This window comes from Nycticebus coucang, chromosome 6 (genome assembly GCF_027406575.1).
Source record: "Nycticebus coucang isolate mNycCou1 chromosome 6, mNycCou1.pri, whole genome shotgun sequence".
In the NCBI taxonomy this organism is placed as follows: Eukaryota; Metazoa; Chordata; class Mammalia; order Primates; family Lorisidae; genus Nycticebus; species Nycticebus coucang.
In genome coordinates, this window is record NC_069785.1 from 134258886 (window position 1) to 134282630 (window position 23745).

The 23745-nt window shown below is 53.2% G+C and overlaps 1 protein-coding gene across 1 annotated transcript; it reads left to right on the forward strand.

The window, feature by feature from the left end:
- Positions 1–1562: 1562 nt before the first annotated feature.
- ADAMTS8 (ADAM metallopeptidase with thrombospondin type 1 motif 8) lies at positions 1563–23677 on the forward strand. Its single transcript, XM_053594328.1, has 9 exons — positions 1563–2447; positions 9702–9941; positions 10986–11121; positions 11719–11886; positions 13005–13306; positions 16946–17129; positions 19942–20114; positions 20232–20407; positions 22492–23677. Exons 1-9 carry the CDS (start codon positions 1695–1697, stop codon positions 23054–23056), a joined length of 2697 nt encoding a protein of 898 aa, XP_053450303.1. The 5' UTR covers positions 1563–1694; the 3' UTR covers positions 23057–23677.
- Positions 23678–23745: the final 68 nt, after the last annotated feature.

The following is a 23745-nucleotide window of genomic DNA, read 5'->3' on the forward strand; positions in this document are numbered from 1 at the left end:
TCCCCAAACCATCCTGTAAGTTATGCAAGAAAGGAGAGCCTGCATCATGACAGGTGGTGAAGTTCACCCTTTCATCTAATTCACAGCTGTCCCTCTGTGGTTCTGAGAAAGCAGAGAGAGGGGGCACTCAGAGGGGATTCGCCAGGGCTTCCCCCTGGGCTCTGTAGCCACAAAAGTACTTCGGAGGAAACATTTCCTGAGAGTCTGGGGTGCCTGCTAAATCACCATAGCTACAGAAAGGGGTCCCATGAGCTAAAAAGAATCAGCGATGACCTCGACTGTCAATAGCCCCAGCACAACCACAGAGCTGGGGTGGGATGGGGGGAGCCTGGCAACTGGGGGAAGAAGTTAAAGGCCCAGGTCCTGGGAATCCTAAAGGCTCTCACACATTGACAACTCAGAGACAGGCAGAGAAGGCTGAGTCTAGAGTCTGTACTTAGAGAACAGGACCCTGGACCCACTCCAGACCTGTGCCATTAAGACTGGGATGGGATGCGAATACTGAATATGGTGGTCCTAAGTCCACGTCATCCCTCTCTTCCTGGGTTCCACCTCCCTACCCCAAGGAAAGCCAGCAATGTGAGGCAGAATGAATCAACCTCACGCCTGCAGCTGTTCAGCTGTTCGCAGTGCAGGGAAAGGGCTTTGCCACCTTTGGTGAAGGCCCCCAGGCAGCCAGCAGGATTCCAAAAGACCAAGTTTCCAGGGACTGCAGTTCTGCTCGCCTCCCAGGGAAACGCTGACTTTCCAACCTCACTGCTGATGATTTACCGCTGAACTGGTCTCCGCCCTGCCAGCCCTGGAACAGCAGTACCAGAGTCCTCGGTAGCGTTAAACAGGTGTGTCTGGCTGCTGTTGTCTTTTTTTCACCCAGATCTCCAGTCTGGGGTGAAAATTAGGAAAGGCTATACAGTGCTTTCCCACCTTCCTCTTGCCCTTTTTTTAAAAAGCCCTGGAAACTTCTCCCCCCACCTCCAGTCCGGACCACCGGACTCTGCAGGGATCCTGACGGTGTCTGAGACCGGCGCAGGAGCCTCCAGCCAGGATGCGTCCCGGGCACTTGACCCTAGAGCAGAGAGCGGCTGGAGCCTCCCCCAGAGCTCCGCCTGCAGGGCCCGTCCAGCATTGTAGGGGTTAATGGGCCCGCGCGTAAAGCGAAGGGAAAAAAGTTGGAGTTGACACTTAAGGAGGGGCAAAGCCGACGGATCTCGCTGGCTCCTGATTGGTTTTACATTTCGTCCAGATTTTTTTTTTTTCCCTCCTCTCTCTCACTCTTTTCAAATCCTCTCTCTGATCCCAGGGGAGGGGAAACGGGAATAGTGAGAGATCAAAAATAAACCTCTTATGTCAAGCCGGGAAGGAAGTATAAATACAAAGGGCTCGGCAGCCCCCTCGGCGCTTCCCGGAGCGGGGAGGAGGCAGGGGCGGAGGACGCGCGCGCGCCGGCCGGGGCGCCAGCTGCTCGGGCTCAGCGCTGCGGGCGGGCGCGGGCGGAGCGGGCTGCGCGAGCCAGAGGGGCCGCCGGGGGAGCCGCCGCCGCCGCCTCCCGCCCTCGGGCCCCGCGGGCCAGGTCGGCGCTGCGTCTGATTGATTCGCTTTTTCCTGGAGAGAGCGGCTGGGCTGCGCTCCGGCCGCCAGCACCTGCCCGCGCCGGGCCGGCTTCTTCCCTCTCGCGCGCTGCAGCCAAAGCCCCCATGCTCTGCGCCCCCGCCGCGCCCCGGTGGCCGCTCCTGCTGCTGCTGCTGCTGCTGCTGCTGCTGCCACCGCAGCTCGCCCGGGGCGCCCCGGCCGGGACTGCAGCTGGGGGGGCGGCCGCGGAGCTGGTGGTGCCCACGCGGTTGCCGGGCAGCGCCGGCGAGCTCGCGCTCCACCTGTCCGCCTTCGGCAAAGGCTTCGTGCTGCGCCTGGCGCCCGACGACAGCTTCCTGGCGCCCGAGTTCAAGATCGAGCGCCTCGGGGGCTCTGGCCGGGCGGCCGGGGGCGAGCGGGAGCTGCGCGGCTGCTTCTTCTCGGGCACGGTGAATGGGGAGCCCGAATCGCTGGCGGCCGTCAGCCTGTGCCGCGGGCTGAGCGGCTCCTTCCTGCTGGACGGCGAGGAGTTCACCATCCAGCCGCAGGGCGCGGGGGGCTCCCTGGGTCAGCCTCACCGCCTGCAGCGCTGGGGCTCCGGCGGGGACGTCGGGGCCTCCGGGCTCGCCTCTGAAGCCCGACCCCTTCCTCGAGGATCCGAGTGGGAGGTGGAGAGAGGAGAGGGTCAGAGACAGGAGAGAGGAGACCGCCAGGGCGCGAAGAAAGGGGAGGAAGAGGAGGAAGAAGGCGCCAGCGAGCTGCCACCACCCCTGGGGGCCACGAGCAGGACCAAGCGGTTTGTTTCTGAGGCTCGCTTCGTGGAAACGCTGCTGGTGGCCGATGCATCCATGGCTGCCTTCTATGGGGCCGACCTGCAGGTAGGACCCCAGACTCTCCCCTGTCGCCTTGCCTGGAGGCCCCCAGACGCCTCCCAGCGTCTCCAAATTCTTCCCTTCCCAAACCCTCTGCGGAAAACCCTTCCGACCCCACGCGAGACGCTCACCTTTCTCAGAAAGAGCAGTTAACTGGCTTCCTCCTCCCTACCCGACCCGAGCCCCGCCAGTCTGAAGTGGAGCTGTGACTCCGGTCCCTCCCATCCTGAGTCGCGGGCAGCACGTGGCTAAATGGACGCCCCGAGGCACCTGCCTCTCCCCGCAGAGATGTGGCTGAGCTTTTAGAAAGATCGCCCACCCTTCTTTCTCAGCCCTCTACTGCGTCTAGATCTGAGAAGCTTTTGAGGTGAGGCAGAGGGGGTGGAAGGAGGTGGCCATTTGATTCCCTTTGGGTTGCCATAAGTAAAAGACATTGTTTGAGGAAGGACCTGGAAAGGGGCTGCCCGACTTCTGTGCGCCCAGCTGGTTCTGATCAAGGGACATGGACTACCTTGCCAACCTGGCTCTCAGCCCCGGCAGAACTTGGCAGTGCCAACATCCAGCACAAAAAAAGGAGGGGGACAGAATTTCTGCCTGGGGGTTCAGCCCAGAAAACTGAAGCTTCAGTGGAAAAGGAAGGGAAAGGGGACTGAGATGTGCCCTTTCAGTCTGAGTTTCTGAGGGAGCCAGGACCATGCCTGGTCCACCCAGCTGCCCCCATCCCAGACACAGCTCTCAACTGAGCTGCAAGGAAAAACCAAGTTGGGGGGTGGGGGGCTGCTGTAGCCAGATTGTTGCTGACTTGATGCAAAAGTGGTGCTGACTCAGCAGGTGTCTGTGTCACCCTTAGCCCAAAAACCTCCCCAAAAACCAGAGGATAAAGGTTTTCCAAGGAGGACCAGAGATAAGGGTTCCAGGAGAGGAGGGCACTTTCTCCAGTCCTAGGGAGCACCCCAGAAATGTGCCAGGGAGAGAAGAACTGACCTGCCCAGAGGCCACAGTTCCCTCAAACAGGGATCTGGCGCCACAGCTGCTCAGTTTTAACACTTTTGCGATGATGGCAATCTTGGCTGGGGACCCCATTCTGTGCTCTGCCTGGCCCCTGCTGTTGGGGATACCAAGGGTATCAGCATCACCTGTGCAGAAGAGTCCAGACAAGGAGTAGTCAGCCTTCTGCTTCTCACCTGATCTCTGCCACCAAAGGCAGATAGGGTGAGACGGAGCGAGGAACAGGGGACAGCATGGAAGGGCTGCTGGGGAGAGGTCCGTGGGGCTGCAGGGGCCACCCCAGGAAGGCTCCCAGCATGCTCTCCTGGCATGCATGCCCTCACCCCCAGAGCATGCACGCCCCCCAGAGCTCAGAGCCACCAAAGCAGCTGCCCCCTTGAGCTTTGGGTCAATACTCATTCAATATATTTTTCTTTGCCTTCCTTGAGACTCCTTCCCCCAAGCCAGTACTCAGGATGGTGGCAGGAATGGGGTGAGAAAAGGGATCTCCCATCCCTTTAGGACCCCCTGATTTCTAGATGGATCCACCAGAAAGAAGCTGAGACAGTTTCATTATGAACCCACAGCTAGGATGCTGTGCCCCTCCCTCTGTGGATTCCCCACTATAGACCAATTTCTGATATCTGCCTGAGAATCAAAACATGGGAGCATCAACAGGAACTGGGGGATACAGCAGACCCACAATGTCCTCCGTAACATCATCCTCTGGTCTCACTCTCAGTTTATGACCTAGAAACTGGAGGTGCTAGGTTTGGGCCTCAAGGACATACTTGGCACCCACAGACATCACAGCTGCCTAGAAGCAGATATGCTTTGGTGCCAGGCTGCAGGTGCTGGAGCAGGAGGCTCGGCTGCATTGTGCACCAAGTTCAATGGTGCCACAGACAAGTCAGCTTTCTCTGTTGCAGGGAGCCACTGGGGCATTCCATCCTCCTGAGCACCCTGGCTCGTTCTTGTCTCACTCTTCCCCCACATGCACGTGTTTCTGGACCGTTCACAGCCACATACAGGTACCTCACACCCAGCCAGCCAACTTGGACCAGGAGTGTCTCAGAACAGGCACCAACCACCCGTAAAGGCTGAGTTCCTCTCTCTGGATGTGAGCGAGGGAGGAGAGTGGGAGGCCCACTTCTAGGTCTCAGACCTAACAGGAAAGTCTTCCCTCAGTGGGACCAGCCTCAACCACCTCTACCTTGGCTCATTTTGTCCCAGCCCACCTGCACCATGGCTGCCACCATGCTGGGGTGCACAGCTATTTTAATGCCACCCACTGGCCCCTCTGCTCTGATCAGCTGCAGAGATGTCATGAGACAGGCTTGGCCTTCTCCACTCAATCCCCTGAGCTTCCTAAAATGGACCATGAGCTCCACTGAGAGAAGAGTCAAAATTGAGTCCTGGTACCCCAAGATCTTGCCTGTCGAGACCCACCTCCCCCAATGGGAGCCAGGTCTTTATCTAAATCTTGGTGCACAATCTATAAAGAGATGTCTTTATCTCTGGGGGACTTCATTCACACATATGGAAGGCACTTGGGGGTGTCTTAGTAATGGGGGTGGGTGAAGATGATGAAAAGAGCCTTTGCCCTCTCCAGGGCTTAGATCCTCATCTGAGAAGCAAGATGCCTGGACTAGGGTAACCAGTTCTAGTCTAAGCTTCCATGAGGCTGCTTCATGATGAGCCAGTCTCCCAGAAGGTTCAGCCACTCTCTGAATATGTTCAGAGTGGTTTATAGGCGTCACCTCAATGGAAATACCTGTGAGGGGAGCAGAGGGAGAATCCACAGCTCACAGAGGATATGTGACTTCCCCAAGGTCACACAACTCATAAGTGGCAGGGCTGCGTCTGGAGCCTGAGTTTCTGCTCTTTATTACCATGCTGCCTCTTTCTCAGACAAAGGCCTGGAACTCTTCCCCCTCTGACTCTTGTCTACGATGAAGTGAGAGTAGGTCCCCAAATCCAGCAGTCCAAAGACATCCAGCCGAAGTGTGAGGCCACATCTGTCCTGAGCAGAAACCACCTTCAAGGTTGAGGGAAAGAATTAGCCGCTCCGGAGGCCAATCTCAGTCTAAGTGACAGTGAAGTTTTCCAGAACTCTGAGCAATTGAGTTCACTTAATCCCTTGACAAAAGGGGCCCCTGCCTCCCACCTTCTTATCTGGTTTCAGAGTTAAGGAGTTCAGACAAAGGGGGCTTTCTGAAAAGAGGGACCACCTCGGAAGAGTCCATTAACTCTGTCTACATACGGCTGCAGCTAACTGTCCCCTGGATGAACTGAGCCAGGAGCAGGGTGAGCAGTACCCACCAAATTTCAGTCCTCTCCACCAGCATTCAATGGTGAGCAGAGCTTCTGAATTCTCTTCTTAGCAGAGAGGCTCCTGAGAGTAGCACTCCTCTTCCTCAAGGCAGGCCAGAGCATTCCCAGGAGGCTGGACTTTACAGGCTGATTTCAAGAAAAAGCTGTCATAGTCAAGGCTGTCTTAACTCTCCCGTACCAATGTCCTCTGGAAAAAAGAGCCTAAGTACTAGCGTGACTGTATAGCCTAGTTTGCCCAGCACTGTCCCAGTCTGTGCCCATCCTTGCATGATTATCACAGCACCATCTTTCACTCCCAAGGTGAGATGGTAACAGAATCTCATGCCTGCCCACCAGCTCTGCAACTCTCCACGTCTCCATGGGAGAAAGGTGCTGCTCACGCCTGCAATGAGTCTTTGTCATCCTTGTGCCTGCTGCTGTCAGAATGATCAAAGATATGGAGTATTTCCCCCCAAAATGTCTCAGTATCCAAAGGTCACCACTTGCCCATGCCCCAGGGGTAGGGTGTGTGCAGTCAGTGACAGGCTGGCCAGATTGCAAGCTTTGGGTTTGTTTTGGTTAGGCTATAGTTTTCCTTACAGCAGTGAGTGTGAAGACCAAGAACACGGACTTTGGAGCAAAATAGAAATAACCAAGTGCCCTTGAGCAAGGCATCTATTTCCCTCTACCTTGATTTCTTCACCAGCAAGATAGGAACAGTTACACTGAAGTCCTGGAGTGGTCTTGAGGATGCAACAAAATACGGACGCCCCTGACCTGGTACCTAGCAGCTGCTCAACAAGGCATAGCTATTACTTGCATGGCCTTTGGTGATGGAAATCATTTTTCAGAGTGGAGAGACGAGATGGCCACACTTTATCAGGGTGCCATTCACTGCTGCTTCAGCCTCGCGGTCACACACAACCGCTTGCCCTGCCTCTGAGTGTTTGAAGGTAGTTTTGAACAACTGTGAGCTTTGGACAGGTGGCACCACCCTTGGCCATTTGGAGAACAAGGGCACCTGGAGGATGTCCGTGCAGTCCCTCTCTTGTCTCCTCTCACTTTTCTTCTTCCTTTGCTCCTTCCCCAGCTCCAGCACAGCCTCAGGCCCTGCAGGGGCTGCAGGAGGGAAGAGGCATGGCCAAGTGCGGAGGTGGGAGGGTTTCCCTGTAGCCACTCTTCTTCTCCTGGCCTTCCTGGGGGGAGTTGCCAGGGGCAGGGTAGGACCTTCAGTGTGAAGAGTCAAGTGTAAGGGGTAATGTTCTGGGTGGGAGAAGGAGCTGCCTGTGGCCCAGGCCTGGCCTTCCCCTAGACTCCCACCACAGTTGGCTATGGATGCCACGGGGGCTCTGACAGAGGAATCTCCTTGCTTGTAAATGTTAGAGACTCCAAGAGGGCCGTGTCCAGCGAGCTGGCTGGGGTCTACTCTTCTATTCCAGGTCTGGGGGGCACCACTGGAAGAGGAGATGCCCTTAAAAATGCCTTCTCTCCCTAATGAGAGCTAAGGGCGTGAGCTCCCCAAGTCATCCAACAGCAAGGTTGCTTGGCCACCTTGCCAGAGTCATCATGGGCTCCCACCTACCTGACATGGTTTTTAGTCACCCGCTGCGCTGGAGCCTTAGCCACGGGATGCAGCCTGCGCCTGTGTGGTGAGCAGGGAGGTATAAATAGATAGCAGGTGGTAGAGGAGCCATCTGACCTTCTCCGTGACCAGCTCTGGGCCTGTTCCCCATGGGACTGTACGTCAGGCTGCCCTTTGGGCCCAGGGGACTGGTGATGCAGCAGAGGCTCAGCGCTCTTTGCCCCTAAGGAACCGTGAGATGAGCTGTGAATGTAAGGTGTTCCTGCCACTCAGAAGAGCCAACTGGGAGGGAGGGTGGTGGGATGGCAGCTTGTGTCCCCAAAAGCTCAGTGAGACAGTGATATGGAGAGGGTAGAGGGACCAGGAGTTGGGATTTGGGAAGGAACCCTGGACCACACACAGAATCCTCGCAGCCCTCTGAGAGTGAAAGTGACCCTCTGAGACAGTGTGATACAGACCACGGCTTCCTGTCCCGCTCAGCCTCAGTCTGACCCACTCCACTCAGCACGCATATGCAGACCCGTCCCAGACCTTAAGTCTCCCATTCCTAGTGCCCAGCGGCCTTGTCCCAACCCTCAGCAGCCGGCATCTCTTGACTTTATACCTTCTTTGTAAGACCCCATCTTGCCCAGTTTTCAGAGAATAAAATTGGGACTCAACAGGAAGAAATCTTGTGAGGACAAAGTTGCCTTGGAAGAAATTCCATGGATCGATCCCTGGACCATCAGATCCTGGCCTGTCCTAAAAAGACCCGGAGACTTTCTGCCTCGTGGAAGCAGCAAAGACCTGGCCAGGAATTAGCCTCAGCAAGCCGCCATTCTTCAGCACTCAGCCTGATTGCATAATGATGTGATTGCTTTTTTCCCTCCGGAATCCAACTCCAGGAGCAAGTGCCAAGTTTCAGCTTGCTGATAAGATGTTTACATCAGCCCAAACATAGCCAGAGTGTTTGACATGCTCAGTAACCTGCCTACCCCTGTCTGCGGGGCTAACAAAATACCTGGCTTGTTGCCTGCGAGGTGAACAGACAGATCCCATTCACAAATAATGGGATTCATCTGGAACTCCCACACATGGCCTCACCCGATGGAATATCCCTCTCCAGCCTTTCCCTACAGCTCCCACCTTCCAGACTGCAGGAAGAGAAAGAGAGAGGCCCCCAAGAGTTGGAGCTCCAGAGAGGCAGGGCAAGCAAGCGGAGCTCAGCTGGCCATGCTGGGGCACAAGACGTGCCTGCGTCTCCCCTTTCCCTCCCTTTCTGCAAAATAACCCAAGAGGGCCTCATCAAGGGGCCTCTGAAGCCGGGAAGTAAGTGCCCACCTGGCCTCGCCTAGCCTTGGAATCCCTCGGGGAAGCAGCTGGCTGCCCAGACGAGAAAGAGGCCGAGCAATGGTGGGCAAAACGGAAGGCAGACAGGAGCCTAAGCTCTCAGGTCTCTGTATGACTCTCGAGCCCCAGGCAGAAGGGAATGGACCCATTTGGGCTGTCTAGACAGAAATAAGGAAATCAAGCCCTGGGAAACTTAATGTGAACAGCAAGGGCTTCAGAAACAGGCTGGCATCCTGGCTGAACTAGCTATGTGACCTTCAACAAGTTATTTAACTTGTGTGACCCACCACATCCTCATTCAGGAAATGGGAATCACAATACCTACCTCACAGAATCCATGTGAGAGTTTAACAAGGTGACAAGTGTACAGCATGCCAGTGACGGGTGCACAGTAGCTACTGTGAGGAGAGAGATTTTAGGGCGAAGTTTTCAGGGTTAGTAATTCCCACCCCAACAACAGAGGTTGTCCCCAGATGGCAGGAGAGTATTAGGCTGGATTCTAAGAGGGAAATTCTACTGACCTTGAGCGCTCACCTAGTTGCTTCTGGTCCAAGGCCAGTGGTTGGCAGGGAGACAGTTGGTGTCAAGTTAAAGACTGAGTAAGCCGGCAGTCCCATAGCACTTTCTGTCTGCACGCTCCAGTACAGTAGCCACAGCCGTACGTGGCTACTGACATACTTGACATGTCAGCAGTGCCACATTGTAGCTTTAATTTTATTGAGTTCTAATTAATTTGGATTTAGATAGCCACATGAAGCTGTGTACATGAAAATGTTAAGTGTACAAGCTTTGCAGCCAGGTAGGTCTGGGTTCAACTGCTTGTTGCACTCACCAATTACTCAGCCTCAGTTGTCTTACGTGGAAAATGAAGGGCAGTGTCACCAAGGCCCCCAGGGTTTTGTGAGTCTTTGGTGAGTGCTATAAATCAGATGCTCAGCCTGGAGCCTGGCACACAGTAAATGCACAGTGTCAACAGGAGGTGACAGTGGGCAGGCCAAAGCCATGAGGTCTGACCCTGCTCTCTGCCTATGCTCCTTCCCTCCCGACAGAACCACATCCTGACGTTAATGTCTGTGGCGGCCCGAATCTACAAGCATCCCAGCATCAAAAATTCTATCAACCTGATGGTGGTCAAAGTGCTGATAGTAGAAGATGAAAGTTGGGGCCCGGAGGTGTCGGACAATGGTGGGCTTACACTGCGCAACTTCTGCAACTGGCAAAGGCAATTCAACCAGCCGAGTGACCGCCACCCAGAGCACTACGATACAGCCATCCTGCTCACCAGACAGGTCTGTGCCCGGCTCCGGAAGCCCTGGGGAGAAAGGGAGGCGGGATGGGCGGATCAAAGAGAGGACCACTGGGCCTGCCCAAACATGGGAACTATCTCCCTGCTGGCCCCAGCTGGACACCAGAAGCCTCATGCTCAGAATGACAGGGAGGAGGTCATGAGGACAAGTGTGAGGTATTTGCAAGGGAAGGAGAAGAATCTCATAAGGGCTCTTTTCCAAAAGTTTGTGACCAGCTGTCTGCTGAGGTCATACATAACAAGAAGCGATAGGCTCAAACAGCTCAGCAAGCCATCTGGGACTGAACAGAGGGGTTCCAGCTAAACACAGGGCAGGTAGTTAGGGGGTCCCCTCAAGATTTCCCCACTCCAGGGGGCCGGCACACCAATCTGGCGTGATTTAAATGACATCTTCCTGATGTTGAAAAAATGTGACAGTAGGTGTCAGGCCCTGTGCACCACTTCAGTCTCACAACAGTCCCACCAGACAAGTCCTGGTGTTATCCCCTCTCTACATCTGCGGAAACAGAGGTGCAGAGGGGCCACCCGGGGGCAGCACCCATGACTGCTAACCATCCTGCTGTCAGGTCGCGCTTTGAGCCACTGTGCCCTGTCCTGCCTCCCAAAACAAACCTTTGAAGTCCCAGCCAGCCATCAGGTGCCACCAGCCGAGACCAAGGAACGGGCCTCCTCCCATGAGTGGCTCATATGAAGACAGAGGGAGCCTTCCTGGGCTGTGGCCCTCAGAAATCCATCTTGATAGCCTGCGGGGCTTTTTGTCTTGTTTTATAACGAAAGTAAATTTCTTGGGTCACTCTGCAAGTTAGAAAGTCTGAGGATGAGTGACCTGACTTGACCATAAACAAGGCAGAAAAGATCCATAAACCGACTGCTCTGGGCTGGAAATCCAGATGCCGGGCCTGCCGGTGCTCTCCCTCCTGGGAAGGCCGAGTAAATGCAGGCGAAGCACAGGCCTCCCTCGGGACCTCATGTGCACACCGCCCGCCCGCACACGCTGATGCGCTCTCACTCTCTCCCCACCAAGCAGAACTTCTGCGGGAAGGAGGGGCTGTGTGACACCCTGGGTGTGGCAGACATCGGCACCATCTGCGACCCCAACAAGAGCTGCTCTGTGATTGAAGATGAGGGGCTCCAGGCAGCCCACACCTTGGCCCATGAACTAGGTGAGATTTGCCAAAGCCCCCAGCACCACATCCGAGGGAACAGCCTCTTCCCGAGCCCAGGTAGCCCAGATCTGGAGGAATATACGGCCCTGACACTTAGCAATTGTCTCCTCGTAATTTTGACAGAGCGATTATGTACACAGAGATTTTGTGTTTGAGGCTGTTACACATCACTCTACTCCCATGCAATCATAAAGCCAAAACTCTAAAATAGTGCCTGGACCATCCTCCACGGTCACCTGGAGACAGTGTGCGGGTGGAGTCTGGGTGCTGTGCACAGCTGAGCAGAAGGGTCAGAGGGAAGATGAATTGTCCACGTAGGGGAGTGGATGACAGAGGGGAATGTGAGTGCAAGACAGGCTGAGGCAGGGAATAGGGGGGAACCAGGGCTCCCCAGTCATCTGAGAGAGTCTCCCGAAGGAGAGAACCCCCGGGAAGCTGGACACAAATGCCTTCAGAGAGTAAGGGGGTGGCCATTCCCTCAAGCAGCTGGTGACTGCTCAGCACAGCAGATGCCTCACCCTGCTGTCCCGCTGCTGGGCCAAGTGGGGGCAGGACAGGGCGGGCGAGTGGATGGCAACCTCTCTCCTCCCCCAGGACATGTCCTCAGCATGCCCCACGACGACTCCAAGCCCTGCACGCGGCTCTTCGGACCCATGGGCAAGCACCACATGATGGCGCCACTCTTCGTGCACTTGAACAAGACGCTTCCCTGGTCCCCCTGCAGCGCCATGTACCTCACGGAGCTGCTGGACGGCGGGCACGGTAGGGTCCCCATCCTCCCTGCCTCTCCCCTCTAGCTGCGCTTTCTCACAGAGCTCTTAGACACGCGTCTAACAGGGGTGCCCTACCTGGCCTCCCCTGCTGTGACATTCAAACCAGCCCCCTAAGTCTGTTCTCCTTTGCCCCATCTTCGGTCAGCCTGATTTCTGGGCCAATTTAGATTTATTAGTCACAAAGCAGGTGGAATTAGTCTGAGAAAGGTGCCTGGAGGGACGGGGTTTGAGCAGCGTCTGCAGGAACGGAAGAATGGAGTACAGAGGAGAATCCCAGGACAGCTCAGAAAGGGCAAAGAGGTGGCCAAGGAATTTGGGAACAAAGTGGGAGGGGCGGGGCCTGGTGAGAGCAGCCGGCGTGTTGGTGGAGCAAAGCAGTAAAGCAAGGCCTTCTAGCATCTTCTCATTAAAGGAGGCCGAGATACATGAGATGCAAAAATAATAGATTATCCAAACTGCAATATTTGGGCTTTATTTGCATTCCATTATTTTTTTTTTTGACGGAGTCTTAGTATGTTGTCTCAGGTTAGAGTGCCGTAGCATCAGAGCTCACAGCAACCTTAAACTCCTGGGCTCAAGCAAGTCTTCTTGCCTCAACCTCCCAAGCAGCTGTCACTACAGGCACCTGCCACAACAACTGGCTATTTTTCCTTAGTAAAGACAGGGTCTTGCTCTGGCTCAGGCTGGTCTCCAACTCCTGAGCTCAGGCGATCCACTGCCTTGGCCTCCCGGAGTGCCAGGATTACAGGCATGAGCCACCATGCCTTGCCAGCATGCCATCATTTTTAATAGCATATTTATATCCCAATTATATTGGGATGTGGATTAATATCATTAGTTGGCATTCACTGGACACAGGCTGAACGTCAGGGTGAATGCATCCTCCAGGTTTGGATAGCAGAGGAAAGTCAGTCCTAGAAAAACGTGGCAACTGATAGTCAAAACTTAAGTAAGCTGTACACAGATGATTGAGTGTTGCCAGTTTTTAAGTGGAGGACAGGGCAGCCATGATGCCTAGACCTTCAACCCCATGGATTGAGAGGCTGCAGAGAGCTGAGAGGGAGACCCCACCCTCATTCGTAACCCTGTGCTTCCTCCCCTTCTCAGGAGACTGTCTCCTAGATGCCCCCACCTCGGCCCTGCCCCTCCCCACAGACCTCCCGGGCCGCAGGGCCCTCTATGAGCTGGACCGACAGTGCGAGCAGATCTTTGGGCCAGGTTTCCGCCACTGCCCCAACACCTCTGCACAGGACATCTGTGCCCAGCTCTGGTGCCACACTGATGGGGCCGAGCCCCTCTGCCACACCAAGAATGGCAGCCTGCCCTGGGCGGACGGCACAGCCTGTGGGCCTGGACACCTGTGCCTGGAAGGCAGCTGTCTGCCTGAGGAGGTCGTGGAGAGGCCCAAGGTGAGAGATGGCCTATGCGGGGAGAGGGGAGGACAAGGGGAAAGTAGAAGGCAGGGGGACAGAGGGCTGTTGTCAAGGGGGAAGCCACACTTGAGAGTCAACTACTAAGAGAGTTTGGGCCGGGCTGCAACATAGGACTTCTAAGTAAAATCACCACGTTTAACAAACCAAAGCGTATGTATCCACAAGAGCTAGGCGTCCTTGGGCTGTACTCATAGCCAGTGGGATAGAGCTCCGGTTGATCCACCCTTGGAAGGGCTTTGGGAGTGACTTGAGGTTCCTGCCAATGAGTGAAAGGCGTGAAGACAGGTGGGTGGGCACCCAACACATGAAGCCATTATGAATCCCATTAGGAACAGAGCAACACGGAATAGGAGCACGCTATCAAGAATTGAGCAGAGGCTTGGCACTTATGGCTCACGCGGGTAAGGCGCCAGCCACATACACCTGAGCTGGAGGGTTCGAATCCAGCCTGGGCCTGCCAAACAAGAATGATGGCTGCAACCAACAAAGAGCTGGGTGTTGTGGCGGGCACCTATAGTTCCAGCTACTTAGGAGCTGGAGGCAGGAGAATCACTTGAGCCCAGGAGTTGGAGGTTGCTGTGAGCTGTGATGCCACAGCACTCTACCCAGGGTAACAGCTTGAGGCTATGTGTCAAAAAAAAGAATTGAACAGAAAATATCCACAGCACTCTATGTTAGAGCTGAATTCATATTTAGAGGTCAGGGGAATGACAGCAAAGATGGGAATTCCATACCCAAAGAAGAGGAGGGGACAGGAATCAGAGCCGCCTCTGACCAAGCAGAGAAAATTGGGCCCAGAGAGAATGACCTTAAAAGAAAAACCAAGGCAATGCCAGTGAGGATCTTTTTTAATTAATTTTTTTACTTCATAATAACATGAGGGTGCAGATGTTTAGGTTACATTGTTCTCAATTCTAAGGTAAAGTTCAAGTTGTAGTTGAGCCCTTCACCCAGGGGGACGTGCTGAACAGCCTGCCTTGTGCACGTTAGTTGAGATCCAGCCCATTGTAATCCCTCCTCCCCTCCCTTCTCCCTTCTCCCTCCTCCCCCTTGCTAGACTCTATTTGTGTTTTTTCCTTCCTGTGGGCATGTAGTTGTTTATATATTGGTTTCATATTAGTATTGAGTACATTGGATACTTTTTTTCCATTCTGGAGATAACTTTACTAAGAAGAATGTGTTTCAACTCCATCTGAGTAAACACAAAAGATGAAAAGTCTCCATCTTTTCTTGTGGCTGACTAGTACTCCCTGGTACACATATGCCACCGTTTGTTAATCCATTCATAGGTTGATGGGCACTTGGGTTGCTTCCATGTCTTGGCCAGTGAGAATTTTTAAATGTTTGGCATCTTTGCGCTGCTGTTAATCCCTCCAAACTTCGAGGTCGATCACATTTCTCTGACTGTGAGTCACGGAGCCATCGCTAGGAAACGGCACTGCTGTGGAGCCTCACAGCCTGGGCCAGGCGTAAGGTCTTTCACCAGGACACCCTTGAGAGCCGTCCTTAGTCTTCAGGACTGAGCCTGGCTGCCTGCTGTGCCTGAGCCTTGTGGCTTCCCATGTGATTGAGTGGAGAGGAGGGGGTCGTCCACCCCTCCCCAGAAGCAGAGCTGAGCTAAATGCAGGGAGAGGTTGACAGGAAATGAGGAAGGGATGATGTTTCTCATCTATTTTTTTTATTAAGTCTTTTGTACATAGATCATAAATACATTTATGCCATTTTCAGTGTGTTAATTATTTGTGCAAATTGGAGTGCTTATATCATACTAATCAACATAGCTTTCACCTCATTTACCCAATGATAGCATTAGGACATTTGTGTTCTACACATGATAGATCCAACTTGTACTTGCAATGTGCTCCATAGTTGTGGTCCCCCTACTATCCCCCCCATCCTCTCTCCTTCCCTCTCCCTCCCCTTCCCTCCTTCATCCTAGGCTAAAGTTGTGTTTCATTTTTCATATGCAAGTGTGAGTTATTATAAATTGGTTTCACAAAAAAAAAGTTTCTCATCTATTTTTAAGGCGAGAAGACAGATCATGAAGTACTCTGCATACACAGAATCACGTCGTTTTTTTTTTTTTTTGAGACAGAGTCTCACATGTCACTCTCAGTAGAGTGCTGTGGTGTCACAGCTCACAGCAACCTCAAACTCTTGGGCATAAGCGATTCTCGTGCCTCAGCCTCCCAAGTAGCTGGGACTATAGGCGCCCACCACAACACCCAGCTATTTTTTTGTGTGTAGTTGTCATTGTTGTTTAGCAGGCCTGAGCCTGGTTCAAATCTGCCAACCCCAGTGCATGTGGCTGCCCTAGTTGCTAAGCTACAGGCGCTAAGCCAGAATCATATCTTTGTAAAATAAAAGCAGCATGCCTTTGTGATGATATATCCAGAGCAAAAGTATGAAAGGATGTTGGTAAAAGTCATGTCAATGGTTTTAATCTTGGTAGCGGTGTGTTTAAGTATTAATTTCTTTTTTTGCACTTTCCTATTTTTTTATAAGAATAAGTATTACTTTTATAATTTTATTTATTTACTTCAGAGACTGTCTGGAAGTAAGTCATCCAGGTGAAATGCAGTGGCATGTTCACTATTGTGAACTCCTGAGTGCAAGGGATTCTCCCACCTCAGCCTCTGGAGTAGCTGGGACCATGGGCTTATGTCACCACAACTGGCTGATTTCTTAATTTATTTTTTTGTGGAGACAGCATCTCACTATGTTGCCCAGGCTGGTCTCAAACTCCAGGCCTTAAGCGATCCTCAAATCTCAACCTCCCAAAATGCTGAGGTTTACAGGAATGAGTTACCACCCTGGCCAATTTTTTTTTTTTTTTTTTTTTTTTTTTGAGACAGAGCCTCAAACTGTCACCCTGGTAGAGTACTGTGACATCACAGCTTACAGCAACCTCCAACTCCTGGGCTCAAGCAATTCTCCTGCCTCCGCCTCCCAAGTAGCTGGGACTACAGGCGCCCGCCACAACGCCCAGCTGTTTTTTGGTTGTAGCCGTCATTGTTGTTTGGCAGGCCTGCGCTGGATTCGAACCCACCAGCTCAGGTGTATGTGGCTGGCACCTTAGCCGCTTGAGCCACAGGCCCCAAGCCAATTTTTTTTAAATTATAATAATTTTTTAATGCTCTATGAAGGGCAAAACTTTGCTCTCAGAGCTCTGTTGTAAAATGGAAATCAGTTCTGTTTCCCGGACGTTACCCTGTCACCACAACCGGTAGTTGGCAGACTAGTGGCAACCCATCCCAGTGGTTGCTTTCAGACTAGGGTTTCTCGATCTTAGCACCAGGGCTGGATAAGCCTTTACTGTGAGGCCTGTGCATTGCCAGTAACACAGCCTCCCCAGTGTGCTAACCAAAATGTTTCCAGTCATTGCCAAATGTCCCCTGGAGGACGCTTATGAGTTCAGCACAGTCTCTGGGTCCACCAAGCCTATAGCCAAGCAGGCCACACAGTCAGTAGACATGTGATTAAGGCAGTTTGCAGAACCTCTTGCACCAAAATAAGAATAAACAGAGAAGGCAGTCAGGGCCATGGCCACCTGGTTGGACAGACAACTGAAGTCTCCCCATTGCTCCTGATTCAGTGTGATGTTGTATCTCACAGGCCGTGGTAGATGGAGGCTGGGCCCTGTGGGGACCCTGGGGAGAATGTTCTCGGACCTGTGGAGGAGGAGTGCAGTTTTCACACCGTGAGTGCAAGGACCCCGAGCCTCAGAATGGAGGAAGATACTGCCTGGGACGGAGAGCCAAGTACCAGTCATGCCACACGGAGGAGTGCCCCCCTGATGGTAACTGCCACTTAGGGCCACACCTGCCAGAACAAATGCTATTGTTGCTGCAACAGATTCCCCAGAGGAGGAGGAGGGTAGGTCTCCCAGGATGCAGGGTTTTGCCCGTGATCCAGACTTAAAGGTTCTGCAAGGCATCAGACTCGGGGTCAGCCCTCAGGGACCCAGGACAGCTCTCATTGCATTCAAAGAGCCTGACAAAGTCAAGGAGAAAAGTCTTCCAAGATGTGAGGACAGGGGATATCCCTCCCAACCAAACTTACCAGGGAAGGGTCTTTGCAGAACGGCTAGTGTCTAAGATGATAATCCTCCTGGAGGCATCTGGACCCTCGTCTATGTGCAGAATGGAAGTGTTTTCCAAAGCAAGTGTCGGAGTCAAACCTCCAGGGTCTTTCCAGCCAACATTCAGCCCAGGGCTGAGGGAGGCTTTCTGAATCTGATTCCTGTGCACATTCCCTCTGAGGAGAGTTGCCCGTCTTCCCTTAGGGTCACGGCAACCACCTGACAGGGCCGTCCCAGGAAGCAATACTAACCCCGCCTCCTTGTGGCGTATTCCTATCCCCTAGTCCCTGCTAGAGAGCCACACATTAACTCAGAGGCAGCAAACTGTGAGAGGGAGGCGTTCGAACTTTCCCCCACCGTGCCATCCAGCTGCCCTTTGTGCAGTTTCCATTGACAGGCATGGAAAGGCTTGCAGAGCTTTAAGAGAGACTCAACCAAAGGACAAAGACACACTGGCACCGGGTTGATGTCTAACAGGGGAGTCTGTAGCTTTGCAGTTTTGTAAAATGAGAAGGATTCACAATGGCTTGAGACTCTGGAAACGGTGCCCTGGAATTGTGAGAGGGTGAGACATTCCTGGGGAAAGGGGAGGGAGGAATAAATGTAAGGGACGGGTAGGGATGGGCAGCAGGCGACATCATGATTTCAGATGCACCAAGATCAGCCGTTATAATCAAGTATTTTTTAGTACCTCTTGTGTGTCCAGCACTATAATTAATGTTATAAGCGATATAAAAGAACAGGTGCGGTGGCTCATGCCTATAAACCTAACATTCTGGGAGGCTGAGGCAGGAGGATCCCTTGAGGTCAGGAGTTCAACACCACCCGGGAGTGGCACCTGTGGCTCAGTGGGTAGGGCGCCGGCCCCATATACCAAGGGTAGTGGGTTCGAACCCGGCCCCGGCCAAACTGCAACAAAAAATAGCCAGGCGTTGTGGCGGGCACCTGTATTCCCAGCTACTCAGTGAGACTCTGTCTCTAAAAAAAAAAAAAAAGACCACTCCAAGCAAGAGCAAGATCCATCTCAACTAAAAATAGAAAACCTGGCCTGGCACATGCTAGTGGTCTCAGCTACTACTCAAGAGGCTGAGGCAAGAGGATTGTCTGAGCCCAGGAGTGTGAGGCTGCAGTGAGCTATGATGATGCCACTGCACTCTACCCAGGGCGACAGAGCAAGATTCTGTCTCAAAATTTAAAATGACATTAAAAATGCGAAAGGCATGGTCTCTCAAAGAGCTTAGAGTTCGATTAGAGACCTAAATCCCTCTTACACAGCAATTCAGGCTTAATCTATGAGGCAAAGGCCCTAGGTTGGTGAGGTACTCAAAGAAAGGAAAGGCTGGATGAGCAGATACTTTGAGGGGAGTTAGGACCAGTCAGGGCCTGGAGGACTGAGATGATGGTGAGGTGTGGAGGGACATGCCCGGATGGGGGAAGGTGTGAGAAGGGCCCACATTCACTCAGGTAGAATGGAACAGAAAGTACCAGCACGTGGAGGCCAGACCACAGAGGTCCTTGGAGGTTGAAATAGCAATGGTGGGTTTTCCATGCCTGCTGTCCCATCAGGGGACCTGGAAGCTCTTCCAAACACCAACTCAGAATCTCAGGATGCTGGGTGTGTCCCGCAGGCCAGGTGGATGCACAGCTCAGGTGGGAACCTCCGCAGGAAGAACAGGTTTTATTTCAGGACTGGGGAGGACCACACAACTGGCTTCAGATGCTTTGCTCTGGAAGCAGCATGCAGCAGGACAGGAGGAAAGGCAGGCATGCTTGGAAGGTTAGGGGCAGGGTCCCTGTGACGCCGCAAGGCTCGGGCTTGTGATGGTGAGAGTGGGATGCAGGAATGACAGGTGCTCCTGGATATAGTGTAGGACTCGGCAGCAGGTTAGAAATAGGGGAGAGAGATGGTCAAGTGTTCCAGAGGCACCGGGACAGCAATCTTGGACTTGAATACGGTGTTATCACCAAGTGAAAATCTCACCCATTAGTGGGAGAACTGCATGGCACTCGGCCAGGAGGGATTTGCAGTCCATACGGGTGCAGCTCCTCCACGGGGACCCTGGGTTACAGAAAGGGGGTGGAGGGGCAAGGTCAGAGCTACAGAGATTTAGGCATCGTTAGCCACATGTCCAATGTCACCAAGGAAGTCAAGCTAGAGCATGATTAGCAGGGTCCTAAAGGTAGAGCCCATCGGTCATTCTGTGCCTCTTAAGCTTACTGAATTGTCCCCTGTTGCCACCCAACTTTATCTATCTGTAAAATAGATTAGAATGAATATCTTTCCTAAATGGAAAAGGTATTTATCCCAGAAAGCTCCACATGAGGCTGGATGGCTGCAGTCCTCACCCCTCTGAGTAAGGGTTACAAGGGATGTGTCTGGGGACACTGGACTCAGATGACACTGGGTCTGCATCTTTGGGTTGAATCCAAACCCGAGAGCAAGAAAGGTGCCCTGATGCAGGCATGTCCCCATCTGGGGCTCCTGCTTCAGCGTTTGTGTCACTTCCCCGCTGCTTCTTACTCTTTCCAGGGAAAAGCTTCAGGGAGCAGCAGTGTGAGAAGTATAATGCTTACAACTACACTGACATGGACGGCAGCCTCCTGCAGTGGGTCCCCAAGTATGCAGGGGTGTCTCCCCGAGACCGCTGCAAGTTGTTCTGCCGAGCCCGGGGAAGGAGTGAGTTCAAAGTGTTCGAGGCCAAGGTGAGAATCACCACTGGGACTCAGATCCAGAGATGGGGAGGGAGGGTACCATGCCCACCGCATCTGCGGCTGCTTGTTCCCCACACACCCTCTCTGGGCCTCCCTTCCCCACTGCAGGTGATCGATGGTACCCTGTGTGGGCCGGAGACTCTGGCCATCTGCGTCCGGGGCCAGTGTGTCAAGGCTGGCTGTGACCACGTGGTGGACTCCCCTAGGAAGCTGGACAAATGTGGGGTGTGTGGGGGCAAAGGCAACTCATGCAGGAAAGTCTCCGGTTCCCTCAGCCCCTCCAGGTGAGTCTCTCGGAGTTCTGTCCCTAGGCAGAGGAGCATAACAGGCTGTGATAGGCTCACGCTTGAACTATGAACAGCTATGTGAGTTGAGCATAGGTCAGCTTCAGGTTCTTCATCCAACGTCAGCAGTCCTGAGTGTCCCGGAATCACTGTAGGGATTGCACGAGACAGGATGGATGGAGCATTGGCACAGCGTCTAGCCCATAGGAAGGACAGGACACAGAGCAACCATTTCTTTTATGAGAGATAGAGCCACGTGGATGGGGAAGAACATCTCTTAAGTCAATCACCAAGAGCGCTACGCGGAGCAACCTGGACCTCTGCCAGAAAATAGCTCGTCCAGGACTGTTTTGGGAAGGACATCTCAACCTAAGCCCTGGTGAGCCCTGTCCTCTCTCCAGATGATCTTCAAAGAAAGACTTACAAGGAGGAGCCTCCGCAGCCTCAGAGATTTCATGCATTTGAGATCTCCAGATAATTTTCTCACATGTGAAGGCCCCACATTCATAAAACTGCTAGTATTTTCCAAAGTGCTTTTACTTCCATGGTCTTGTCTGATTCATGAAATCAGTCTGTGAAGTGGGCAAGGCCAATACTGTTCTTCTCCATTTTACAGATAAATAAATGAAAGCACTTAACCAGGTGTGGGGGTGCATGCCTGTAGGCCCAGCTACATGGGAGAGGATGCGCTGAGGTGGGAGGATCCCTTGAGCCCAGGAGTTCGAAACCAGCCTAGACAGTATAGCAAGACCCCATCTTTAAAAAGAGAAAGAAAGAAAAGAATGCGCAAAAATATTAACCAACCCTTCTAAGGTCACAGTGATAGTTAATTATAGCCAGAAAGAGGACCCAGTTTTCTTTAGTCCCAGGCAGTTGTTTTGGGGTTTTTTGGGGGTTTTTTTGCTATTCTAGGTACTTCCCGGAGAGCAAAGGGCAAGGTCAGATGTTTTGGCGGGCCCCGCTCTGCCTCTCTGGCATGTAGTATATACATATGTCCTCAGCAGTCTCCACACATCCATCCCTTCTCCCACTGCTCTCACTCACAGTCCCTCAGAGGTTTTGAAAACCGCTCACTTCCTAGGGACCCACCTCCTGAAGCTGACACCCTGCCCAATTCTGTGCGTGTCTGTCTGTCTCTAACTCTCTCATCTCACCAGTCTCAGAGAACAGAATCCACCTGTAGCAGACAATGTGGGACTCCTTTCAAACTTAAGTTCAAAGGATATAGAAAAAAGCAGCATGATCTATTCGGATGCTGGGTCCCTCCACCACTCTCTCTGAGGCATTAGGCAGATGGGCCTGTGGAGACTTTTGTGGCCCTAGACTAAGCGGCTGGCCCCAGTTGGCATGTGACGAGAACAGTCAAGAACTCAGCTGACTGGTCCCTCAACAGTCTTCTCTCTCTCCATAGCCTAAGTGCCCCAGGTCCCCAGAAGAGAGTAAAGAACTAAGTTTTCTCCATCCCACATAAAGCTCTAGGCCTGTGGGACTTGAAAGTTTCCCAGAGCAACGCCCGTCACCCCAGGAGCGCTGTGCTCTTGGCTTCACCCTGATCCTGCTCTGAGGCCCTAGCAACCCAATACCAGGAGCTGACTGACTCTAAGGGGCAGCGTGAAATTGCCATCACGTTCAGATTCTGGAATGGGTGTGTGGAACACATTTTTCCACAGGGGTTTGAGCGCTGGGCATGGAGGTGGCCTAGCAGTTTTATACCAATGCAAGGAATTGCGGGCATTGAGATCTCAGCTGAGAGGCGCCAGGTCTGGCTGCCCCAAGGCCACTTTCCAGCCCCTCTGGGCTCCTCTCTGCAATTGTCAAGATCACACAGCTAAACTCAACCCAAACATTTGAAATAGAGTTAACAGACAAATCAAGAACCCTTGAAAATCCCAACACAGCAAGCCATTCCTGTCTGCCTCAGCAGCTGATTTATTTAGAATTTGGGAGCAGCTGCTTAATTTCTTGCTCCTCATTTTGTTTGCCCACCCCCAGTCCCCGGGGTGTCCACCCCAGCCTCCAAGGCACCCTCATGACCCAAATGCACAGCCACTGCTCCTAAGGGTGTCTTTCTATTCCTATCATAGTTATGGCTACAATGACATCGTCACCATCCCAGCTGGTGCCACTAACATTGATGTGAAGCAGCGGAGCCACCCTGGGGTCCAGAACGACGGCAACTACCTCGCCCTGAAGACGGCCGATGGCCACTACCTGCTCAACGGCAACCTGGCCATCTCGGCCATAGAGCAGGACATCTTGGTGAAGGGGACCATCCTGAAGTATAGTGGCTCCATCGCCACCCTGGAGCGGCTGCAGAGCTTCAGGCCCCTCCCGGAGCCTCTGACTGTGCAGCTGCTAACAGTGCCTGGCGAGCTCTTTCCCCCCAAGGTCAAATATACCTTCTTTGTTCCTAACGACATCGACATGCAGAATGGCAAAGAGAAAGCCACCACCAACGTCATCCAGCTGCTACTCCACACACAGTGGGTACTGGGGGACTGGTCTCAGTGCTCGGTCACCTGTGGGGCAGGCTGGCAGAGGCGAACTGTGGACTGCAGGGACCCCTCAGGCCAGGCCTCCGCCGCCTGCAACAAGGCTCTAAAACCTGAGGACGCCAAGCCCTGTGGAAGCCAGCCGTGCCCCCTGTGATCCAGCAGGGCAGGGGCTGGTCTTGTGCTGGACGTGGGGTGCTGGATGCAGGCAAGAATCCCCATTGTGGTGACCATACCTATCAAGGAGGTGTGGCCTGCCCAGGCCTCCCATTGCCACAGCCCCTCGGGTACTGCCTGAATTCATAAGGGGAGGAGCAGAGGGGACGGGACAACAGATCCTGATGTCAGCTGTCTAGTGGACTAGACCTTGCTTGGGTTCAAGTAGAGGGCATAGGTTAAAAGGTAAAAGTGCACTTATTGACCCAAACAGGACACTCAGAGTCGGCCTGTCTGCAAAGAACTAGCGAAGTTAAATGGAAGAAAAACAATTCTTTTCTATCTGGTTTCCCCAATAAATAATCTACCTCAGAGGGGAAGAAATTAGTGCAAGAGGGGTATGGGGGATAGAGTCGATGGTGAATGTGAAAGTAAGCTTCATAGCCGCACCCCACGCTGTCTGCAAATGAACCGCGACGGTCTTCAGTGTTAAAGTCCATGGCCTCCGGCTGCAGCATCGGTGTGGAGAGCCACATGTTCTCAGGCTGCCACCTGCAGGGGTGGATCCATTTCAAGTATTTATGCAAATGTGTCTCTGAACTAAAGTGTGATCTTATGCCAATGTAGTGGTCTGGTCTGGTTCATTATTTCTTTGGAAAGGACAGGGACTCGGACCCCAAGAATGGAGGG

Bases quoted from the DNA above. Each gene is read 5' to 3' on its own strand.
- ADAMTS8 (XM_053594328.1), top strand. From the start codon at position 1,695: ATGCTCTGCGCCCCCGCCGCGCCCCGGTGGCCGCTCCTGCTGCTGCTG. The intron at 9,942-10,985 runs GTCTGTGCCCGG...CCCACCAAGCAG, and splicing joins CCATCCTGCTCACCAGACAG to AACTTCTGCGGGAAGGAGGG. The intron at 11,887-13,004 runs GTAGGGTCCCCA...TCCCCTTCTCAG, and splicing joins GCTGCTGGACGGCGGGCACG to GAGACTGTCTCCTAGATGCC.